This window comes from Notolabrus celidotus, chromosome 19, assembly GCF_009762535.1.
Source record: "Notolabrus celidotus isolate fNotCel1 chromosome 19, fNotCel1.pri, whole genome shotgun sequence".
Taxonomy (NCBI): Eukaryota; Metazoa; Chordata; class Actinopteri; order Labriformes; family Labridae; genus Notolabrus; species Notolabrus celidotus.
In genome coordinates this window covers 14,291,315-14,311,528 of record NC_048290.1, presented here as the reverse complement: position 1 = coordinate 14,311,528, position 20,214 = coordinate 14,291,315, and the positions used below count along the sequence as shown (strand labels likewise).

The 20,214-nt window shown below is 40.7% G+C and overlaps 2 protein-coding genes and 1 long non-coding RNA gene across 3 annotated transcripts in view; 2 read left to right on the top strand and 1 right to left on the bottom strand.

The window, feature by feature from the left end:
- cacna1bb (calcium channel, voltage-dependent, N type, alpha 1B subunit, b) overlaps positions 1–3,376 on the top strand; it is a 194,813-nt gene extending 191,437 nt beyond the window's left edge. The window contains exon 50 of the mRNA XM_034709309.1: positions 270–3,376. Within this exon, the coding sequence (XP_034565200.1) occupies positions 270–845 (576 nt within the window). The 3' untranslated portion in view covers positions 846–3,376. The remainder of the gene's footprint in view (positions 1–269) is intronic.
- A 915-nt stretch (positions 3,377–4,291) lies between these two features.
- si:ch211-196i2.1 (collagen alpha-1(I) chain) overlaps positions 4,292–20,214 on the top strand; it is a 109,170-nt gene continuing 93,247 nt past the window's right edge. Inside the window, exons 1-2 of the mRNA XM_034709677.1 lie at positions 4,292–4,486; positions 4,604–4,766. Of these exons, the coding sequence (XP_034565568.1) occupies positions 4,637–4,766 (130 nt within the window). The 5' untranslated portion in view covers positions 4,292–4,486; positions 4,604–4,636. The remainder of the gene's footprint in view (positions 4,487–4,603; positions 4,767–20,214) is intronic.
- On the bottom strand, positions 4,310–4,979 carry LOC117831152. Its single transcript, XR_004634931.1, has 2 exons — positions 4,704–4,979; positions 4,310–4,417 (listed from the first exon to the last, which is right to left on the bottom strand). It is a non-coding gene; the product is annotated as an uncharacterized LOC117831152 (long non-coding RNA).

The window sequence follows — 20,214 nt, the reverse complement described above, 5'->3', positions numbered from 1 at the left end:
ACTCTATCTGGAGTTTGTGTCTACATCACTGATTCAAGGTAAGAAGATCTTCAGGGCCTGTTATATCCAGTGAGTTGAAGTTCAGATTCGACATTTCAGTCTATTGTCAAGTCCAGACCTCACCTCAAGTGAAAAAAGGCTCATGCAAAGTCTTAATCCAAGTAGAGGTGTCGTTTGCCTCATTTTGCAAGAGTACATACTCCTAATGCCTTGGGAGTAAACACAATAGACTCCTATATATTCTGTCCTTTATGTCTTTGTGTCCACAGTATGGTAGCACTGTGGGTAAATCTGGCCTTGTAATGCTCCCCTCTGGTTCGAGCACTCCGGGCCGCAGTCGCAGGCAGCTCCCCCAGACGCCCCTCACCCCTCGTCCTGCAGTGACCTACAAGACCGCCAACCCTTCACCTCTCCCATCCGGTGCCAGCACTGCTGCAACAGGGCATCAGACTCGCTTCAGCCGTGGCCTTTCGGAGCATGATCGCTTATTCAGGGGCCTTGAGGAGACTCTGTTACCGATCACTCGCATCGGTTCGGACCCAGATTTAAACCGGCAGCAGCAGCAGCGGGTCGCCTCTCAACAGGCCCTCAATGAGGAGACGGAAGACTTCCAGGACACTGTGAGCAGCCTTGGAGGGGGACGCTCTGCCAGAACCACTGCTTCCACCACAGCCTCAGCCTCACAAGGGACTGCAGCTACGCCTGCCACAGCGCCTGCTATGCAGGGCCGGGCGGGACCGGTGCCCAATGGGTACCACTTCACCCTCGGGGTCAACTCTGCATCCGGGCCCGCAGGCCGAGGAACAGGAAGTCTCAGGGAGAGGGATGAAGACGACTGGTGCTAGCATGGTATTGAGCTGTTAGTTGAAGATGGGGAAGCTTGTCAGAGTCACAGAGAGCTCATGTCAGGTCTGATGAGCTGATATGAAACCCTGAGGATTTACTCAGAAGGAAAGAAGTGAAGGAGAAGCCAGGGGAAAGTGCTGTAAAAGGGGGTCTAAAATCATTCCAGATTTGTAGTCTTACTCTTCATTTTTATACAACAAACTCTGTAAGGAAAGTACTCACTGATGACTTTTCTACCCCCTTACTTGCACTGAAGTTATAGCACAAGTGAAGACCCTTAAGAATTTTGCCTTTGCCAGTAAAACAGTGTTGAAGTCAAAAGCCAAAATCTCCAAAGTGAATCAATGAACTGTGTTTTAGATGGATCTGAATGCCTCACTCCTGATATAACTATGGCTGCTCACAGCACTGCTTTGATTTTCAGATGTTTTATTGTTGTTTATGTTGTCCATTTCAACTCGATCAAAAAGATGCTATCACCAAACTTTGTTACTTTATTTTAATTTTTCCTCATCTGCTAATTTTCAGGATTATCACCAAATTCTTAGGAAACAAAGAAACAAACTGATGTTCTGTAATGACTCAGTGTGTAACGTGACAGAAGGTGAACTCTGGATGGGAGCGAAGAAGTGGAGGGTTGAGTTTTTTATGATTTTTTGTAAATGTACCACGTGTAAATCTTCTGAGTGCAAAAAGGGACTAGATATATCTCTATGTGGTTGAATACTAAGTGCCTCGTTTTCCAAGTTGAATCCAGTCAGATGGGCTTAAAAACAGTGCAGGATGTAAGTATGTAAAAGTATAGAGAACAAAGTTTGGATCTGTATAAATGAACAGAATGCAAAAAAAATACAGTTTTGTACTCGTGTGGTAGGTAAGTCAGGACTGCAGATCCAAAGTAAGCAGTGTAGTGCATGCAGGGTCTTGAACTTGTCAAAAATAGTGTCTGTACTTTTGCCTAAGGGTGTGTGATAAACATTTCGCCTTTCTCTTTCAAATATACTGCCAGTCCGTTGGTAGAAATGGTCTCTGAGTGGAGAAAAGTGCCATTTTTTTTATTCTTATCAACAAAATGATCCATATTCAGAATCATTTGCCTCCTCAAGCAAACAGTATACTGTATATCTCATCTCTGCCATATGTGCCCATACTTCATGGGTTTCCTTATCTCTTTCCTCTGAGAACAGTATCGTGTGAAGGTGTGTAGATGAGGTTAGACGTGTACAACAAAGAGTTGTGTTGTTGCTGCAGACTGTTGACTCAAAGTAGGGCTATGCAACAAGACGACACTTCATCTGCCCTGTAGCTTTACCCTCTGGATTCTCCAGGTTCAGGCTTTAGTGTGAGTGCGACCAGATTTTACAATTAATGTATGAAAAGTTGTAAATTTTAGATGTATTATATGATGTACAGTGAACTGACAACACACACTGAGTCACATAATGTAATCAAAGCTAATATTTGTGAACCACAGGGCATTTTTAAAGGTCGGCAAGTTGACTGCATGACGCCTACCCAGATAGAACCACCCAGAATATAAAACTGTGTTCCTCTCAGACTTGGGTCAAGTTTTTTTTCCAAACAACTTTAACGGTTATAAGACTTTCTTATAAAACCACAACTAACATTATTAAGTTGTCTTTGGAAAAACTATCTTCTTTTCAGTGTGTCTTCAGGATTTCTTTTAAGAATCAGTCAAAATTTGTCAAAATTAACAAATAATTATCAATTTTTTTTACAGTTTCAATAATTCTACTAGTTTATTTGTTCAAGCCTCTTGGTGCTGTTGGCTTAACTTTCAGAAATTGTATGACCATGAAAGTAATTTGCAAATATCAGTTGATCCAAGTCTGAGTACTTCATTGTGCATTAATTTAAAAACCTGTTGTCTCATATTTGTGCAATCTACTTGATGTATCATCTAAAAGGAGACGTTTTTGACTCTAATCATTTGGGTCCAACTGCAGGCAAAGCTCTGCATCTATTATTTAACACATCTTAGATTTCTGTTACATATTTCTTTGAGTTGCCACATGGAAGCAGAGACGTGTTCAACTCCACGGTATACTTTCTCAAAGATCCTTCTTCTTCAGACCTCCAGTGAGCCCGCACTGAACAGGGAGCCATGTTTCCTTCTACAGGTTTTCTCCAACTGCCCCCTCTGGACATGTCCTGTTTGCATGAAATGAAATGTGCATGTGCAAAAGAAAAAAGAGGCATTGTTTGACTCCATTCAGTCCATGATTTGTACAATTTGTTTCCTGGTTGTATTTTCTGATTATCTAAAAATCAAACTGTATCTGTTTCAGGTAATGAAAAGAAAAAAAATCAAGCTTGAATAACATTTTATCACAAAACCACTAAAATAGAGCCAAAACTCTTTCTTAGAAAAGAGGCTCTGGAGTGGTTGAATCCTTCGCTGCCTGATCTGTTACTTGACTGTGTCACTCACAGTCTTTTGGACTGTACCTACAGATTTTGTATGAATATAAGTCCTTAAATAAAGAGGTATGGTATGAAATTAACAGAAGCAGATCCCTGGAGATTACACTGTGACTATATTTGGTTTGTTGTGTGTCTTTTTGTGAAACTGAATTGAATCTGGTTGTAATACTGTGAATATGATAGTCTACAGACTAAAAACAGGTCACATGACCACCTGCAGGCCTGTGGGAAAAGGAGTTGTAACATTCAGAGAGGGAGAACAGCTCTGAAGCTCTCATTCCCTTCATTGAGTTTTCAGTTTCTCTCTGCTTAGTGTTAGCTTGTATTTCTTTCGCTCACTTTCGTTGCTGTCATGGGATTGTTATTGCACTAATCAAGACGCTGTTTTCAGAAAGTGTATGCTACATATCCTCCAAACTGCAAACAGAGAAAAAGTTAGTTACTCTCTGATGAACATGGGGGAGCATTTAAAGGGGAGGAGTCAGTGAAGTCCAAGAGAAGAGCCCGTGAGAGAGGAAATAATGGACTTGCATTGATCAGCTGGACAGAAACTCCAAATGGAGGGTAATACTGTGGACGCTTCTGTAGTATTGAATTGAATACAAGTTCACATTTTGCATTAGTCAAGCTGTGTCTGCAGCTTTTCTTCTGTATAGGCCAAAAGATAATTTATTGCACATTTAATTGCTGTGTAATAGCTACTAAATGGAGGGAGAAATCCTTCAAGTGGAGTAGGAAGAATAGGCACAGAAAAGCACAGTACAGTAGAATGGGCTTGTGTAACACTAATCCATTGAGGTATGCAAACACCAACAGTATGCACTACTTATGATTGGTACTTAACCTATGTCATAAGTTTGAGGGCTTTTTTTAAACTGAACTTTCTTACAGACTCTGAGCTGCAGTGTATCCCAAACTGAGTGATGAGAAGTCCAAATGTGCCTGACAGACAAAGAAAGTGGATCAACCTTTTAAATGAAGACTGAAAAATGTGTAAATTACTTGCAGACATGCCATAAAACAGAATGGGCGGAGGCCCTGCAAGATTTTAATTGGTCCAGATTAGAAGAGAGGGGCGGGGCCTCTGCTCAGTGACGTGATGCAGCTTCAGGAGGAGGACAGGCTTCTGGTGCATGAGCAAGAGGAGGAGGAGAGGTGAAGAGGATGAAGAGTTAGTTTTTGTTTAGGTTGAAGAGTTAAGTGCAGTTAAAGAATGTTCCTGAATTTGACTTCTGGTGAATGAAAAGTACATTAGAGTAGTTGTTTGTTCAGACTGCAGCACATTGAGCTGCTCTTGTTTGCATGTCGTCAGATAACCACACAGGTGATTCATTAAACCGGTAAGATGTGCTCATTCATGTTTAAATGGACCGTTTGTCTACTCGGGCTTTTAACCTCGACCTGCGCCTCACCTGACGACGCACCGGGGGAGTTTGGAGGCGAGTCCGGGTCCGGGTCCGGGATGCTGCTGTCAGGTAAGAGAGTGATGCACCTGCGCAGACACTTCTAGGCTGATGGACTGCACGAGCGTGCTTCTTTGTCTCACGACATTTAATACAACATGTGTTTTATAATTTTTGGAGAAAAGGAGATAATTTATATTTGATTGACTCTTTACACAGGGCTGAAACAAAAGTCCCCTTAGAATGAGTCACTTAATATCAGCTTGCCCATCCTCAAACTGTACCTTTCTTCCTCATGCCAGTATTCCTACATGTGCTTGCACGTTAATTACAAATCAACATCACCTGTTGAAGCTGTTTAACAACCAATCACTGCAGCAGCTTATGTGTGAGTCAGATTCTCTCAGCTGCAGCTCATTACATCATTTGTTCAGAGCAATCTGTGTCCAGATGACACTTCTCCACTTCTCAACAGCCTCTCCTCCAACACTCAGCAGCTTCAATCCAACTCTGATGCATTAAGTGTCTCTGTATTTTCATCCCATAACCAAAAACACTTGTAGGCTGAGTGGATAACTTTGTTTGGCAAGGGGTGAAGACTCAATCCGGACCACAAGGAAACAATAAGGCTTCAGCTATTTTTACAACATGCCAATCAGACTTGATGGCTTTTTCCTCTGTAATTACTCCAACAACTTCTCAAAGTATAAAAACAGTAATTAAAAAGAGCTTTTAAATCACATTTGTAGCTCAAATTAACAGCCTGCTGATGTGCTTTCGATGTTAATAAATCTCCAATAAATCCTTCACGGTTAAAACCAAATTCTGAGGTGTTTCATTAATGTGCAGTTCATGCTTCAAGAAATTTACAACCTTAAATTTCTATTGTTATTATCTTCAATAAATGAATATGTTTACTACTAATTGTCAAAACCACTTAGACATTGCAAAAGTTGCCAAATCCAAGATACAATCTTAAGTGGTGACTTCACATCTGGACCTACAGTCATGATGCCCAGAGGAAGTAACATTTTGATTGACTGATTGATGATTGAAGTTTCCTGTTACATTGCCAACAACGATCTTTGGAAACGCTGCATTAATTACGCTCATAAAATGTCTTTAGTTAGCAGAAACACATGTGAAAATTGAAGCCAAACTCATGCACGATAATTAAGTCTTGTACAATGCTTTAGTCTGTTGGTTACGACATGATTTTTCATTCTTGTATCTGTTGTCTCATAAGAGTCTTCAGTGTGTGAACATCCTTTATTTTATTAGCTCTGTTAAAACAGTGACACCGGCGTATTCATGGTGTTTTAGAGCTGTATCGGGCTTTGTAAATCCATCGGTGAGACGGTGACCTGTTGAAATTGATCTTTAAATTGGAGCAGTGCCAGGCGCCTGAGTGTGTCATGTCTGGATTCCACAGCATCAAACACTGTTTATGTTCCAGTGTGGGTTTTATCACATGTCTCATTGCTATCATCTGTACGTTAGAGCCACACAGGAGAGCCAAACAGAGATGTGAGATAGCAGGGCACAGGCTGAGAGTTTGGATTAGACCTGTGAGGTGACAGATGAGTCCAGCAGTGTGTTGATTGAACGCAGCCTGTTGAATGTTTTCATTGTGTGAGTAAGCATAGATGGCAGGGCATGAGAGCCTTGTGCAAACTTTCAAGGTATATCACTGAATAGGCTGAGGATTGTATAATACTGCTGTAATAATGTTGTGTTTATTGGTGTTTTCACATGTTTCCCCAGTGAAATCTTGCTCCTTCCAGAAAGAGCTGTGCACACTTAGGAATTTGTGATTTCTGTAGATTTCTGCAGTTTAGGAATGCCACAGTAGGGACATGTTCTCAGGAGTTTTCCTGTAAGTAGCAACACATGGACAGATTCATGTGCATGGTTGCTGAAGATGCTCAATGTCTGTGTCAATGTTGGATATGCTGTATTTGAATGGATTTAGCAGACCATAGACAGCAGACTGACATAACCTGTAAAAGAAAGGCATAAGGTTAACTTATAAGCTTCTGTTTGTACATTTGCTTCTGTGTAACATTTTTTGTTAACTCTTTAGCTGAAGACAGCAAACAGAAATAATCATTTTTTAGAGTCTTCAACTCAACATGCTTTAAAATGATACTATATCAATTATTTCTAATCTATCTGAATTAAAGAAAGGGAGCACTAATACAGAAAACGGAGCAGTAACGTAAAAAATGAAGGAGTTATATTCTGTGTTTTTGTTTTACAGTACAAATAACTTTTATACACACCTCCACAGAACCTGTGCAGGAAGGTGCAGGATTTTGTTAATTTGCTGCTGAAGTTGCACTCCTTCCTGCCTGCTGTGTGTGTCTCTGCTCTGCCCTCTGTCAAGACCAATCCAACATTAACTGTTTCATTCACAGGTCGGCACATATGCACACATTATATTTGTCTGTTGAAGTCAGACTGAGAACAGAAACAGCAATGTCACCTGTTCTCTGTATGTTTTCTATTAGTGTAGATGCACGATGATTCACGCTAATAAAACAACCAAACATGTAGGAAAGTTAGAAAATACAGACAGAGCCACTCTCTCTGTAGAACAACCTCACACCTCTGCATTAAGGAGCAAAGGAAGGTTTATAAAGAGTTTAATGTGGAGTTTGAGTTCTATGTGGTGAGTTCTCTGTCTTGTAAACTCGAAATGAATAAAGTATTTTGGGCAAAGATACAAGCTTCTCGCTCTGTATTTGCTTGAATTTAGAATCAGATGTTTGTCATTTTTAATCCATTCGCTCATCCATCCTCCGATGTAAGACATATTTAGCTGTGATATGTGACTCCTCTGTCAGGTTTAGCTTTCTGTAGCCTCTGACCCTGTGAGATGGGTATCGCTGTAGCGCAGTATGCAGACCAGCTGTAACCTGTAACAGGAATTCTGTGATGCTTCAAGGAGGCGGGCCTGTGTCTGAGTCCCTCCATACTTCTCAGCATCGCCCGTCCACTCGTCTTACTGCAAACCCAGCACTCTCTTAAGAAGTGGAAATGCTGACTAACCTTCTTGACCTCCACTGTGAGCGTGTAGGTGCAGTTCTTTTATGTCTCAAGCGCTCTGGAAATTTAAGAAAGAATCATGTCACAAGCAAATGCTATGTTTTCAATCATAAATATCTTAGTTGACTTAAAAGTGTTCTAGATTTTCCGACTTCAAAAGCTTCAGTCTGTCATTTGACGGGCCACAGAAGACAACGGGAAAACTACTGACAGGATCACCATGAAATTTAATGGGGTTCATGCTTCAAAGATGATTATTTCCTAAAAACACGTAGGTAGGGTCCTACTCTGAATTAAAACATTTGTATTCATTGAGAAGTCAATTTCTATTAATTTCTCCATTCATGTTCCCAAATTGATGAGTTTCTAGTGACCCTTTGACCTTTCTCTAATGCTCATGCCCATGACAGACCTTGAAAATCGAAGATGGACTGATTTCAATTAAAAAAAAATAGTCATGGTCCCAAGAGGATGGATCCTTTAGTGTAATGATCCTCTTACCTTTATCTCTCTGTGACCATTGTAATCTAAACTTTTCCCATTTTTCCACCTCTGAACAATGTCATCAAATAAGTTGAATTTTCTAACATTTTCTTCACACATTCCTGCTCACTGGAGGATAAACTATGGAGATTTGTGGACCTACCTCTATCTCTATCTCTATTATCTTCATTTTTTTTCTTTCACCTGTAATTTTAGTATTTTTTGTGAATGAACATTGTAGCCTGAATGTTTTTTCAATGAGTGATGTTTCACCTTAACTGTCCATGTTGATGGATCCAGAGGGAATTTCATTGTCTTCTAAAGTCATAATCAGATTAGGATGAAATGCTATTGTTAATAACAGAAATCCAGCAGGCGCACATTTTTCATGTAGAATGAATTCAAATGAATGTGGTTACACTGTGACTGTTGTGTCACATCACCAAGCCCTTGAGCAAAACCACATCAAAAGTGACAGCCGTGTCACTGCCACACTCATGTTCCTCCAGCAGGTTGAGTCCCTGATGTCATTACCAATATAATGCCAGATCCATAACCAGGCATCTGCGTCCAATGAAACCTGATCTGGGCCGTAGAGCTTGGTGAACCGAGATCTGGAGCCCATTAGCCAGCTTTAACCAAACAGAGGCCCGCATGCTGTGGCGTGAGTGGTGTAACATTCCCTAGAATATACACAGGGTCATCGGTCTGGTTCTGGGTGTGGAGTGGGTTACAGCTTGTGGTTAGCTTTGTGTGAACAAAAGCGGGTGTAGAGGGCTAGGTGCAAACCACATGTTGGGCCAGAACCCCTTCCTCGTCTGTAGTCTCTCCTCAAGCCAACGGGATCCAGATGGCAGATAGAGAGGCTGATACTGTTCAGACAAAGTCCCTCAGATGTTCGGCATTAAAGATGGATAAAAGAAAGAGCTTTTTATTTTTATTTTTTTTAACATTATAGCATTACCTCAGTGACCACTTTGTAGTGTCGTTCTCATGTGTCTTCAATCACTGGGTCACCACAGAAAGTCTGCAGACACGTTCCAGCCTGCAGGACACAAAGACACAGATTTATGTGGAAAGGCCAATTTCAGGATCTGGTTGTTTTGTCTCAAACTATTCTGTTTGTGGTTCCACTTCAGCTCAAGTGTTGACACACAATGTTGTGCCCATTCTCAGAACTGATCGTAAGTTTCCGTGCTGCCTGTAAATCACCTGACCTGTGGTGTTGAATAAAGCTGGTGGTGACATGTGCACCTGGCGTTGCAGGTAGCACCTGCAGTAATGTTCATTTTTATTTCAGCTCTAACTGTTTGACAGCTGGAGTGAGTGTTGTGATTTGAGACTTTTGCAAATCGTTTTTGGAACTGTGGGGCAATGGATTGGGTTTTAACTGTAAGCATGTAGGGTATTTCTTATTTAAATAAAAGTGTGAGAGATCATGATAACAGTATCCTTCGCTGAGAATGATGGTGCACTGTCTCTTACTGTCTCTATTTGCTGTTAAAAGCTGAGCAGTAACCGAAGGGGGACAGATTGTGATGTGTAGATAAGTTCACTGGCTCTGAGTAAAGCAAAAAGGGAGCCCTCAAAGAAATCATTTGTTGGGTGAATGTAATAAAAGTATGGAATTAAAATGCTTTCATTTAGCAAGACACAATTTTGTTGAACCAATAAATTTTAAATATGTTGAGTGAACACACTGTATGTGAGTCGAACTGGCGACCTCTGCGACGAGGACTATAACCTTGATACGTGGGTACAATTGCAGTCAGTCCCAGGCGATCCCTCCCAACTCCCCATAATGGCTCTTCTTTGCCAGAAGCACGCTACCTTGGCTGATGAATAGGGCCTGTCACACGTTACTGCCACCTCCTGCAGATGGGATTCCTACCTAAACCCACTAGGTTGTGTTGACAAAAGCAATCTTGTAGTTTTAAGGATTCAGATTCAGATTCAAAGGTTTTTATGGTCAATTTCACCATATATACAAAGACATACAGGAAAATTGAGATGCTGTTTCTCTCTTCCAACTCTTAGCAAACATTTAAATATAAAATGCAATAAAATTACAATGAAATACAGTTAAAAACAGCCTATGTGCACAGTGCAGGCAGTGCAGTGTCGTGAAAACTTATAAATGGACAAATGAAAATGGATGATAGTGCAAATGATATTAAGGTGCAAACATTATTGGAAATAAAGTATATAGTTTAATGTGCAAAAGCAGCTGAGGTACAGGTAGATTTTGCATGTCACGTTAGAGCTACATGATTTAAAAATGTTTAACCACTAAACATGAATTAATATAATAGAAGCTGCATGTTATACTTATGTACATAAAACAGACAGCACTGTTGTTTTTTTTTGAGTGAGCAGTAACGGTGATCAAAATAACAAAGTAGCAGACTGATGATCATTTTTTTAAATGCTGTGAAACTCTGCAAAACCAAAAAGAGCAGCACGTTTGTGTGGTTATTCTCCAAAGAATCATCATACTGTGCATGTTGCTTTCATTTGTGTAATGAGGTTCAATGTTAAAATAAGAATACAGATAAAGCCACTTTACGCTCTGCAGTGCTATTACTCTGCTAGATTTGACTTAATGATCTGTTGTGTCGTTTTGTAACATCAAACTGTTTATCAAGGTGGAAACATTCCGCTGCCTTCAGCCAAGAGTTCAGCTTGAGGGTTCAGTCACAGCACTTGGCATGACTTTGGCTCTGTGTCTTCAGTCCTGGCAGGCGTGCAGACTGAAATCTGGTGCAGATTGGTATCTAATAGTAGTGTCTGACTTTATTTGGCAACCATTCACCCCTTGGGACACATAAAAACTATCATATTAATGTAATTCATCATGAAAGAAGTCATGGTAGAGCCAGGAGGCCAGTTTTACTGCTGCAGCTGTGACATGTGTAACTGCCTTAATATGCTTGTGTTCCACAAAATAGATGCCAGGTGATGCAATGTTGTTTTATACCAACGAGACACGCTTAATTCCCATTCTTCCCACACTCTTCTGTTTTTCTTGTGTTTGCACTTTAGACTCCATCACCTTTTAAACATATACTTTATATGTCATTAGCTTTTACGATTACTGTGCTATATGTGGCTCTTACATTGATTTCCTGATCACTTACAGACATACTGTTCCTTTGACTGTATGCATTTTTCTTGACCCCTGTTTGACACCCAGATGGTAAAAGAAACAAGGCAGTGATGGCTGTCCCTGTAGTGTTGAATATTTCACTCACAGAATCTCTTGAAAGGGTTATTTTCTAAGTTGAGAGTGTGTCTGTTAAATGGCAAAAAAAAATGAATTTTTTGAGTATATGTTCTAGGTAGAGATTTAATTTCATGAACTTTGTTTCCAACTTTAAATATGTTTCCCACAAATGGACCAATATATCAGCACTGACATTACAGGGCTCAAATGGGCCCGTCACAGACATAACTGTATCAGAGTAATGCGATTTTTGATACAAGTGGTATGTTTTTTCTTACTTTCTGAAGGACATGTTATGCAAATAATGCTTTGGTAGATATAGAAATGGTGTCACTATATCTGACTTTCATGGACTCCCAGATTCCATAGAATAAAATACTCAGAGCTCAGTCTGCATCACAGAGAAACAGGGCATCTCAGCAGATCGAACAGTTTGAAAATAAGTCTTACTTTGCCTAATTATTCGTGCCAAATTGTTGCACAGTTTATGTAGAAGATTATTTTATTAGCCTATCCTATACCAGAAGGGTGCCCAGCTGCATGGACTTCAAAAACTCTGGTAAGCAAAACAAATTAAGCCCCGTTCCACCAAGCGGTTCAGTTCGGTTCGTCTCAGTTCGGCACGCATTTTGTCCCAAATTACTGAGCCGTACTGTCCCACTTTTTGGTACCCTTCTGTTGGGGTGCCAGACATACCGATCCGACCCCAGAAGGTGGAGCTAGAAACACTGCAGTCAGTTGATTGGTCGAAAGAATCGTCACTTCCCATGCGACAGCGGTAATAAAGAACAACACATAACCCCGCCATGTTTAAATCTCCAGTGGACTTCGGGAAGATAACTTTTTTATTCTGTCGTTGCTCTTTGTTTACAGTGTCGCATTTTTCTTCTCCGTTGCATTTATTAGCGGAGTACACTGTGTTGCGCTGCCATGACGTCACGCTATTATGTAGCTGACGCAGCTATCGGCAACCGGCTTACACGCCGCCCACCAGGTAGGGCACGGTTGGCTGTGGAAACGCAAACAGGATCAGACGTTACCGATCCGACCCGTACCAAACTGTACCAATCCATACAAGACCGCTCGGTGGAAACGAGCCATTAGAGCAACAACATAAAGAGAGGAAAGAGCTAATGCATCTCTGAACACCTCAAACGATGTCAGACCAAAAATTATAGATACAGAATTAACCTGATCAGCCAGGCTCTTTGTTCATCTTCCTTTCATTTACAGGACAATGCTTACATGTTGTGCAGGCTACTGTACTTCAAAGTTAAGTTGAATAGATGCTTTTTGTTTTGCTTTCTTGAGCTTATTCTTTGACGATCTTAAAGATGACATTAGATCAATGTTCTTTTGAATGTTTGCCCAGCTGTGTGAAACATCACAGAGTGGAGACTACATACTAAAGTTTGTGTTTCATTAACTCGCCTCACTCTTATCTCTGTGTGAGGTTGATGTGTGTTTGTACGTGCTCCCAGACAAATTGATGTAATAAATTAAATTGAATGGCACCACCGTTAAGTTATGTCCCTGTGGCGTACATATTATAACCTCCCTGCTATTACTGCTGGAGAGCCGTCCTGCTCTTTGAAACCTGGTCTCTGCAAAGAGTGAACTTGTAAACTTGCCAGTTGAAATGAATAAGTCTTAGGTTAATTGAATAGTGTGATAGCTGGAATGAATAGCCCTTGACATGTTCATAAACGTCCTCTATGGTGAGGAACGTGCTGATGCTTATCTTTATTGGTTTGGCTGAACTTGACTGATGCAGGTCCTGAGGTGACAACTCTATTATGACTAACAGAAATGGAGCAGATCAGATGTGGGGCAGCCAGAGGGAGAGACATGAAATTAGTTTTGTTTCCTTTTTTATCCTCTTTGCATTTCTGCGGGTGAACTGTGCCCTCACCTTCAAACTGGGTTCAGTCGCCGTCTGTTAGGACCCGTTCAACCCGTTAAGCTTTTGTTTACTGTGATGTGATTGATTTGTTTTGAAATTTAAGCTTTGTGAGGTTTTTCCCCGTCACTGCTCACATTTCTGCACAGACTGCTCAGGTTTTGACGGCCCTCAGGGATTTGTTTCTGGGGACCAAAGGCTGGGTTTATTTCTTGCCTGCGTGTGCAACTCTGACCAGCACAGTTTCTTGTGTGCCTAAATATTTAAAATTGGATATGTTGTTGGATAAATGTGTGTCTGATCCTTGCAGAAATGCAAAATGTGCCAAACGGATGAGCAGTGCCATTGTACACGTTAAAGGAATACCTGTGTCAAAGTTTTAAGAAAACCTGAAGCACAAATGTTTCTACCTGCATGTAAACCTTCCCCTGACTGTTAAAACAAAGTCAGAATATAACTACATTTCCCTGAACATATAAATGCATATGCCTTGTTCTCATTCGTGTTTAGAACGTGAGCACTCAAAACAAACAAATGCTAGATTTTATCCCTCCGTTTGAGAAAACAAGACTTCAAAGTCTGGGACAAAAATAATTCCACAGGAAGTCGTCTTTTATTAGCATGGACACACATTACAATGACATCCATTTACTTCAGTAATTGCATACAAGCTAACTGGTCCAGATGTCATCATGATTACATCTCTCATCATTAGATGTCACCTACTGCTGATACTCTATTCATATGATTATCAACCAGATTCCTCACGTTTGATCTCTGCTGTGACCTCATGTAATAACAGTCTCCTCGGTAATGTGAGACATTACAGCAGCATGCACATGTTGACAAAAGGAGCCAGTGAGCAGTGAACAAGGGAAGCACAGAGTGGGTGAACACAATGCAGCTGATGGTGCTTCTTCATCCTCTCAGTCTGCAGAGCAGGCTCAGAGATATTACGTCTACTGATCGATTTGAACAGGTTTAATCTACACACATGTTAACATGTTAGATTTTTTTAACACTCAATCACACCTGGAAAAAGGAAAGGTGTCAGTGATGTGAGCCAAACCAACCTGCAAAAGTCTGGAAAACCTTAATAGAAAGGGTGCAAGGCATCACAGATTTCATTTTTTTGGTTCAGTTCTCGGATCAAGGATTTATAGAGATATTTATAAAACAGTTTTGCGCCTCTCAAAGCCGTGACCTGCTTAAAGACAAAATCAATCAAAACGCAGCTCTGTGCGTCTCACTCCATGTGTTCTGAATGCACAGTACAGTAGTCTGTCCTGTGAGGGTTGATCAGTGGATGTGTGTGGACTCTTTAATGTTGTGTTTTGATTTGACTTTAACAAAATTAGGAGATGCACATGTTTATCATTTCCGAGAACTTTAAAGACGTTACTGTTCTAGAGTTTGTCTGCCTTTTAAACTAGAAATCTCCTTTTTTTCACCTTATCTGCAATTCATAAAGCCAAATTAACCTCTTAAAGCTCTCAGTAGTTTATCATTGGTTTCATTGTGGCTGTAGACAGAGAATTATGTCTACACTTGTTTGTGTTCATTCCAAGTGGCATCTAAAAATATGAGCCCAATGCGGAAGTGCTAAAAACTGCAGTTCATTGAGGATCCGCTTGAGGCTGTCCAAATACACGCCAATTCAAAGAAGCCAATCTTTACAGCAGAAATAAACATGTTTACAGCCTGGTACAGAAAGCAAGTGTAGTCTGGGTAGCTAATTTCTCTATCGGCACACACTGTACAGGGGTTGATTGTTTTCATAACGCTGCAATTTCGTAGATATTAATATTACGAGTTTTCCAATGAGAGGCACAGCTGACTTGATTGGTAGATGACCAGATGCTGCCTGGATGCAGAATGAGAATATGAGCAACACATGCATATGCTAAAAAGAGTATTCAATTCTATCTGTCTTAGTTAATGTTCATAAAATCCTCACCCTTTTTTACTTCAAAATGAATGAGACTGCTTCTGAAAATGATATCCTCCTCAGAGCGCTAACAGATCTGTAGCATATCTTCATGTCTTTTATTTTATTTTGGCCTCAGGTTCCTCTTTAAGTACAGCAGGGATAACCTGGATCCCAGGCTCTAGCAGTGCTCTCATCCCTGCTGATTAGGTGAGAGTGATGTAATCTTCTGCGGTCACTGGTGCAGACAGATGTGAAGAGAAAACCACCGGTATCTGAGCTGCTGGCGCCCTTACAAACAGACACATGCCTGTCAGGATGTCTTAGTGTGGAGTTCATTACGGTGCTGCACGGCTAAGACTTGGCACAGATGAAGTTTTTGTCAGCCTATAGGAAATGGGTCAATCTGGGGACAACATGTACATGAGAAGTTATTTTCCAGCATTTATGTCTGTCAGAAAAACAGACAGATACATGTCGCACTTATTCAAAGCTATCAGTCTGGAAAACAAGCATTTCCAGCAGGTTGACACAAATCTGACGGCAATGACAAACAACTTGTAAATGAAGAATTCAGATGTCTTCACTGCTTCACTATCATAACACAGTGTATGACAGAAAGAGCAATGGGCTTCTCTTTGGGATGTTGTTGTTTCGCCGTCACTCTGTCACCTGCTCAGCTGTCCTGTGATTAATCTCCTCTATGATTAATATCCTCTGTACTGAAGTGACTTCCCAGAGACCTAAAGAGTAACTAACTGGGCTGTACTTGACTCTCAGGGTCAGGATTCATACAACACAGGGCCATTTGACAGACCTGCTGGAGTCTTGTAAAGCTTTTAACAAGAGTTTTTACAAGCACTTTAATGACTTTGTCAATATAACTACGGTGTTTTCTTACCCCATCCACTGTGGCCTACGTGATCATGGTGACCTAACAAGACAGGCCGGTGGTTATGAGGGCGGTGAAGACTCTTGAGGTCTTGAGGTCTCTCTTAACCAAAGTCTGGCCAATCTTTCAGAGAGTGACTTTGAGTACAGTGGTCAAAACAGTACAGTGTAATACAATACAGTTTATTGTGAATGTCAGCAGTTAAAGCTTTTTCATTATCAGCTAATCTCTTAATCCTTTAATCTACAAATCTAGAACAAAAAGCCACACTGTTGAAACATTCACAACTTTAATTGTCTGAAGGTCTGTGGGTGAAGTTTGACGGTCTTCACACCAAGGTGTATTTTAGGAACAAAGTAAATACAAGTGATTAAACAGTGCAGAGATCACAGATGTGATCAATTGTCTCTATTGTTGTAAAGTTTTGTAGTGAAAAGCTAAATGTTAAAAATATCAAAGTTAAAACTGGCCTTGACAATTTTCCGTCCATTAACAAGGATAGACAATATAAAGATAGGTTATTGGCCCAATGGAGGATATATAGTAGCATTATTTATTATCCAAGGGTACAATCTTTACCGGTAAATGTTGGATCCATCCATCCATCAATCCATTCATTCATTCATCCATTCATCCATCCATTATCTTGACTGCTTATCCCGTTTGAGGTCACGGGGGGGTGGAGCCGATCCAAGCTGACTTTGGGCGGAAGGCAGGGTACACCCTGGACAGGTCACCAACCCATCAAAAAAGTTGTTTTCATTAACTTATTAATAAGCCAACACATTCAGTCATGGTTGGTGAGTGAATGCAATGCCACGACATGCAGAGAAGAAGAAGCTGACAGGAGTGAAAATGGCATCACCCGTGTGGATGTTCATCAGAGAGATAACAACTTGCGAAACATGTGCTGCAAGTTTTCTGAGAGGAGGAAAAAAGTCCTTAAGTTCTAACACAAAAAATATTTTTTACGTCATCTGAAAAGTCGTAATTGCAACAAAGATGAGAAGCAGCTGCAGCTAGCGTAAGCAATTATAAAATGAAGAGTGCTGTGAGAACAGCAGAAAGTTTGTCAGAGACCTTCTAAAGTTAAAGCAATTAATGACAAATTGCTGAATTTACAGCACTTGATGACCCACCATTTTCTAACGTTGTCATTGGATCAAGTTTTTGGGTGAGCCACATCACTAACACAGTTAAAAAGAAATTCTAACAGTGAGAAAGTTATACCCTGTAATCTTTTAAATAAGTTTGTTGCCTCCTATCTCATTAAACGTGCGCTGGTTGGAGAGAGACGGCTGTTTTATGACTATTTGAAACAAAGTGGGTCAATTTCCCACAATATTGAACATGGCTGTGGAGTGTTTGCTACATGAACACAGACGCGGTGCTGTAAAAATGTTGTACTGTTTGTTCAGAGGCAACAACAGCAGCACTCCAAGTGGAGCTCGGCCAGTTACATGGTGCAGTTTCGATACAGTGATGGATCTGGATCTTATTTATAACGTTGATCTGAAAACACATTCATGTTAGAGCTTTAGGGAAAGAGAACTACATCAGGCTGCTGACATGAAACATGGAGTAGATACAGAATCAGTTATGTAATTTGGAAACTCTGATCTGTTTTTCAGTGCTGGCTCATGGCTCGGCTTCACAGGTAACAACAATCATGGATAGAAATCAACAAACTAAAGAGGCCTGGGAATTATATTTGAATCTCATCCTGTGGAAGGAGTGTTTGTAGCTGATGGTAAAGTTTCCTGTGGAAATAGAACGACCTCTTGTAGCTCTCTTGTTCATCTCTGTGTTGGTTTGCTTCGTTCCGACAGACCTTGTTTTACCTCTGGTTTCCACTCTAGAGATGTGTTTCTCCTTCAGTGTTCCAGCAGGCTCATTACCTGACTCACCAACTCCCTCGGCCATCTAAAATCCCCTTCTCTGCTTTCCTCATTTCATGTGAAACACTCAGTTACAGGCCGTCCTGCCCTCTCCGCCCTCTGCAGCTTTGTTTTGTCTGACTGGTATGTAAGACACATGTAGCACAAAGGCTTTCTCCCTCCATCTGTTTGCATGTTCAGCCGACACATTCCTCATCTGGCTGTGTGGTTCGTGGAATTACAAAAAAGTACATTACAACATGAGGAGGAAGAACAATTAATTAGAGCGTGTTAATGTGCATGTAATCACAAATAGCTGCCTTATAGTCCTACATTCATGTGGTTCTGAAGCTACAGCCTTTAAATAAATCTCCCTAAATACCTGACTCAACATAGTTAAAGCACTTCTCATGTTGCTCATAGGACACAGACCAGTGGATTACCACAGGTGCTGTTTATGTGTCTGGTCAGAGTCCAGCTTGGGGACTGACTGTTTGCAAAGTCGACTTCTCCAGATGTATTTGCAGCTCGTCCGCTCGGGCCCTTTCACCTTTTTCATCTGTTTTGCAGCCCCCAAAGGTGAAGTCCTGCATGGATCCTGTCCCATAGCTGGATGTGCATTGTGCCAGAGTGTCTGCTTTGTGAGAAATGAAACGTCTCTCATGCAGAGCCAACTGTCAGATTTACATCTGTGAAAACATGCAGATTATTTGTTTTAGTTAGAATCGGTGGATCTCTAAAAAGCATTTGCTGACGCTTTAAGATAAATGTCTGACTGCACAGCTTTGTGGCTGAAGCTGAAACACAGAACAATTAATGATTCAAGAAATGATTGAGTAAAAAGAAACAAAGGAGATCAATAATACATTGTCATTATACATTTCAAAGTGACACAAATAAATCACATATTTGACCTGACCTTTGGAGGACTCAGATTTACAACGCAAACAAGACAGGTTTCCTGCTTTTTGGTGGAGGTTTAGATCCACCGAGCATTGAGAATGACTTTAGGTAACTGCACCAGGGGAGTTATTCAGCTCTCACTTTTATTTGATCATTTGGAAAAAATGTAACAAGAAACCATACCTGCAATGAACCGTTTAGTGCAGACGATGTGTCGATTCAAAGTGGCTCAGTTTGAGTGAAAGAAATATCTAGTTATTGAAATACAACCGTCTCTTGACATCTTTTCAGGCACTATTTGAACTACTTTTTGAACTCAGACAAACTTATTTGGAATAATTTTTGGGGCTAACATATAGCACTCCATATTGCATCGCAAATAAATATGTTTTAAGTGAAGTTCAAATCTGCTTAACATTAAAATACAGTCATATAAATGCTCTCAATACAATATTATACATGTTCAAGTTGTCCAGATTATCTCTCTCTACCTTAAACAGCTTTCTACTGAGACATCTAAGTATTTTTTTAACTATAAATCCCCAAACAATAGCCTGCAGCATCCAGTAATAAAAATACCACTCATAGAGTGCTTAATCTTTTCCATGCACAACAAAGTCTGCAGACAGCTGACATCATATTATATGCTAACGATACACAGTGTGTCAGGACTGGATTTAAAATGGAGGACTAGGTGAAAGTACAACTGTCATGCTGTAATATATCAACATATCAAGCCAGGTTTCTCCATTAAATCTAGAATCCTCTTTGCTTGTCTGTTTAGTTACTCTTCCGTTGACCTTCACCTCAGAGACCTAAGGGCCATCATGCTGAGGGGGGCAGTGTGTCAAACAGTGGAACAGTCCTGTGATGGATGGTCAGGATTCCCCTCAGTCTGACTGACCCTCTGCCCTTTTGTCATTGACTGAAGATGAGAAGCTAATGCTACCCTGCCAACACTTTCTCATTTGGCTATTAAATATTTCAAGTTCAGCACCTATCAGTGCAACAGAGAAACAGGAAAATGAAGATTGATATGTGTCATCAGTGATACCCATCGGCTGCACAGCTCTGATGTTCAGAATACCTCTGGGCTCTGCAGTGCCGTAACCGTATCATTAGTGTTTTTCTCTCCTGCAAAACAGCAGGGAATGTGACCTGAGGGCATGTTCGTCACTCCATCCACTTCCCTAGGTGTCTTCTGATGAATTTTTCAGACTTAAAGCAGACCAAGGCAAGTGTTGACTGGTGTTCTTCGACGTTTTGT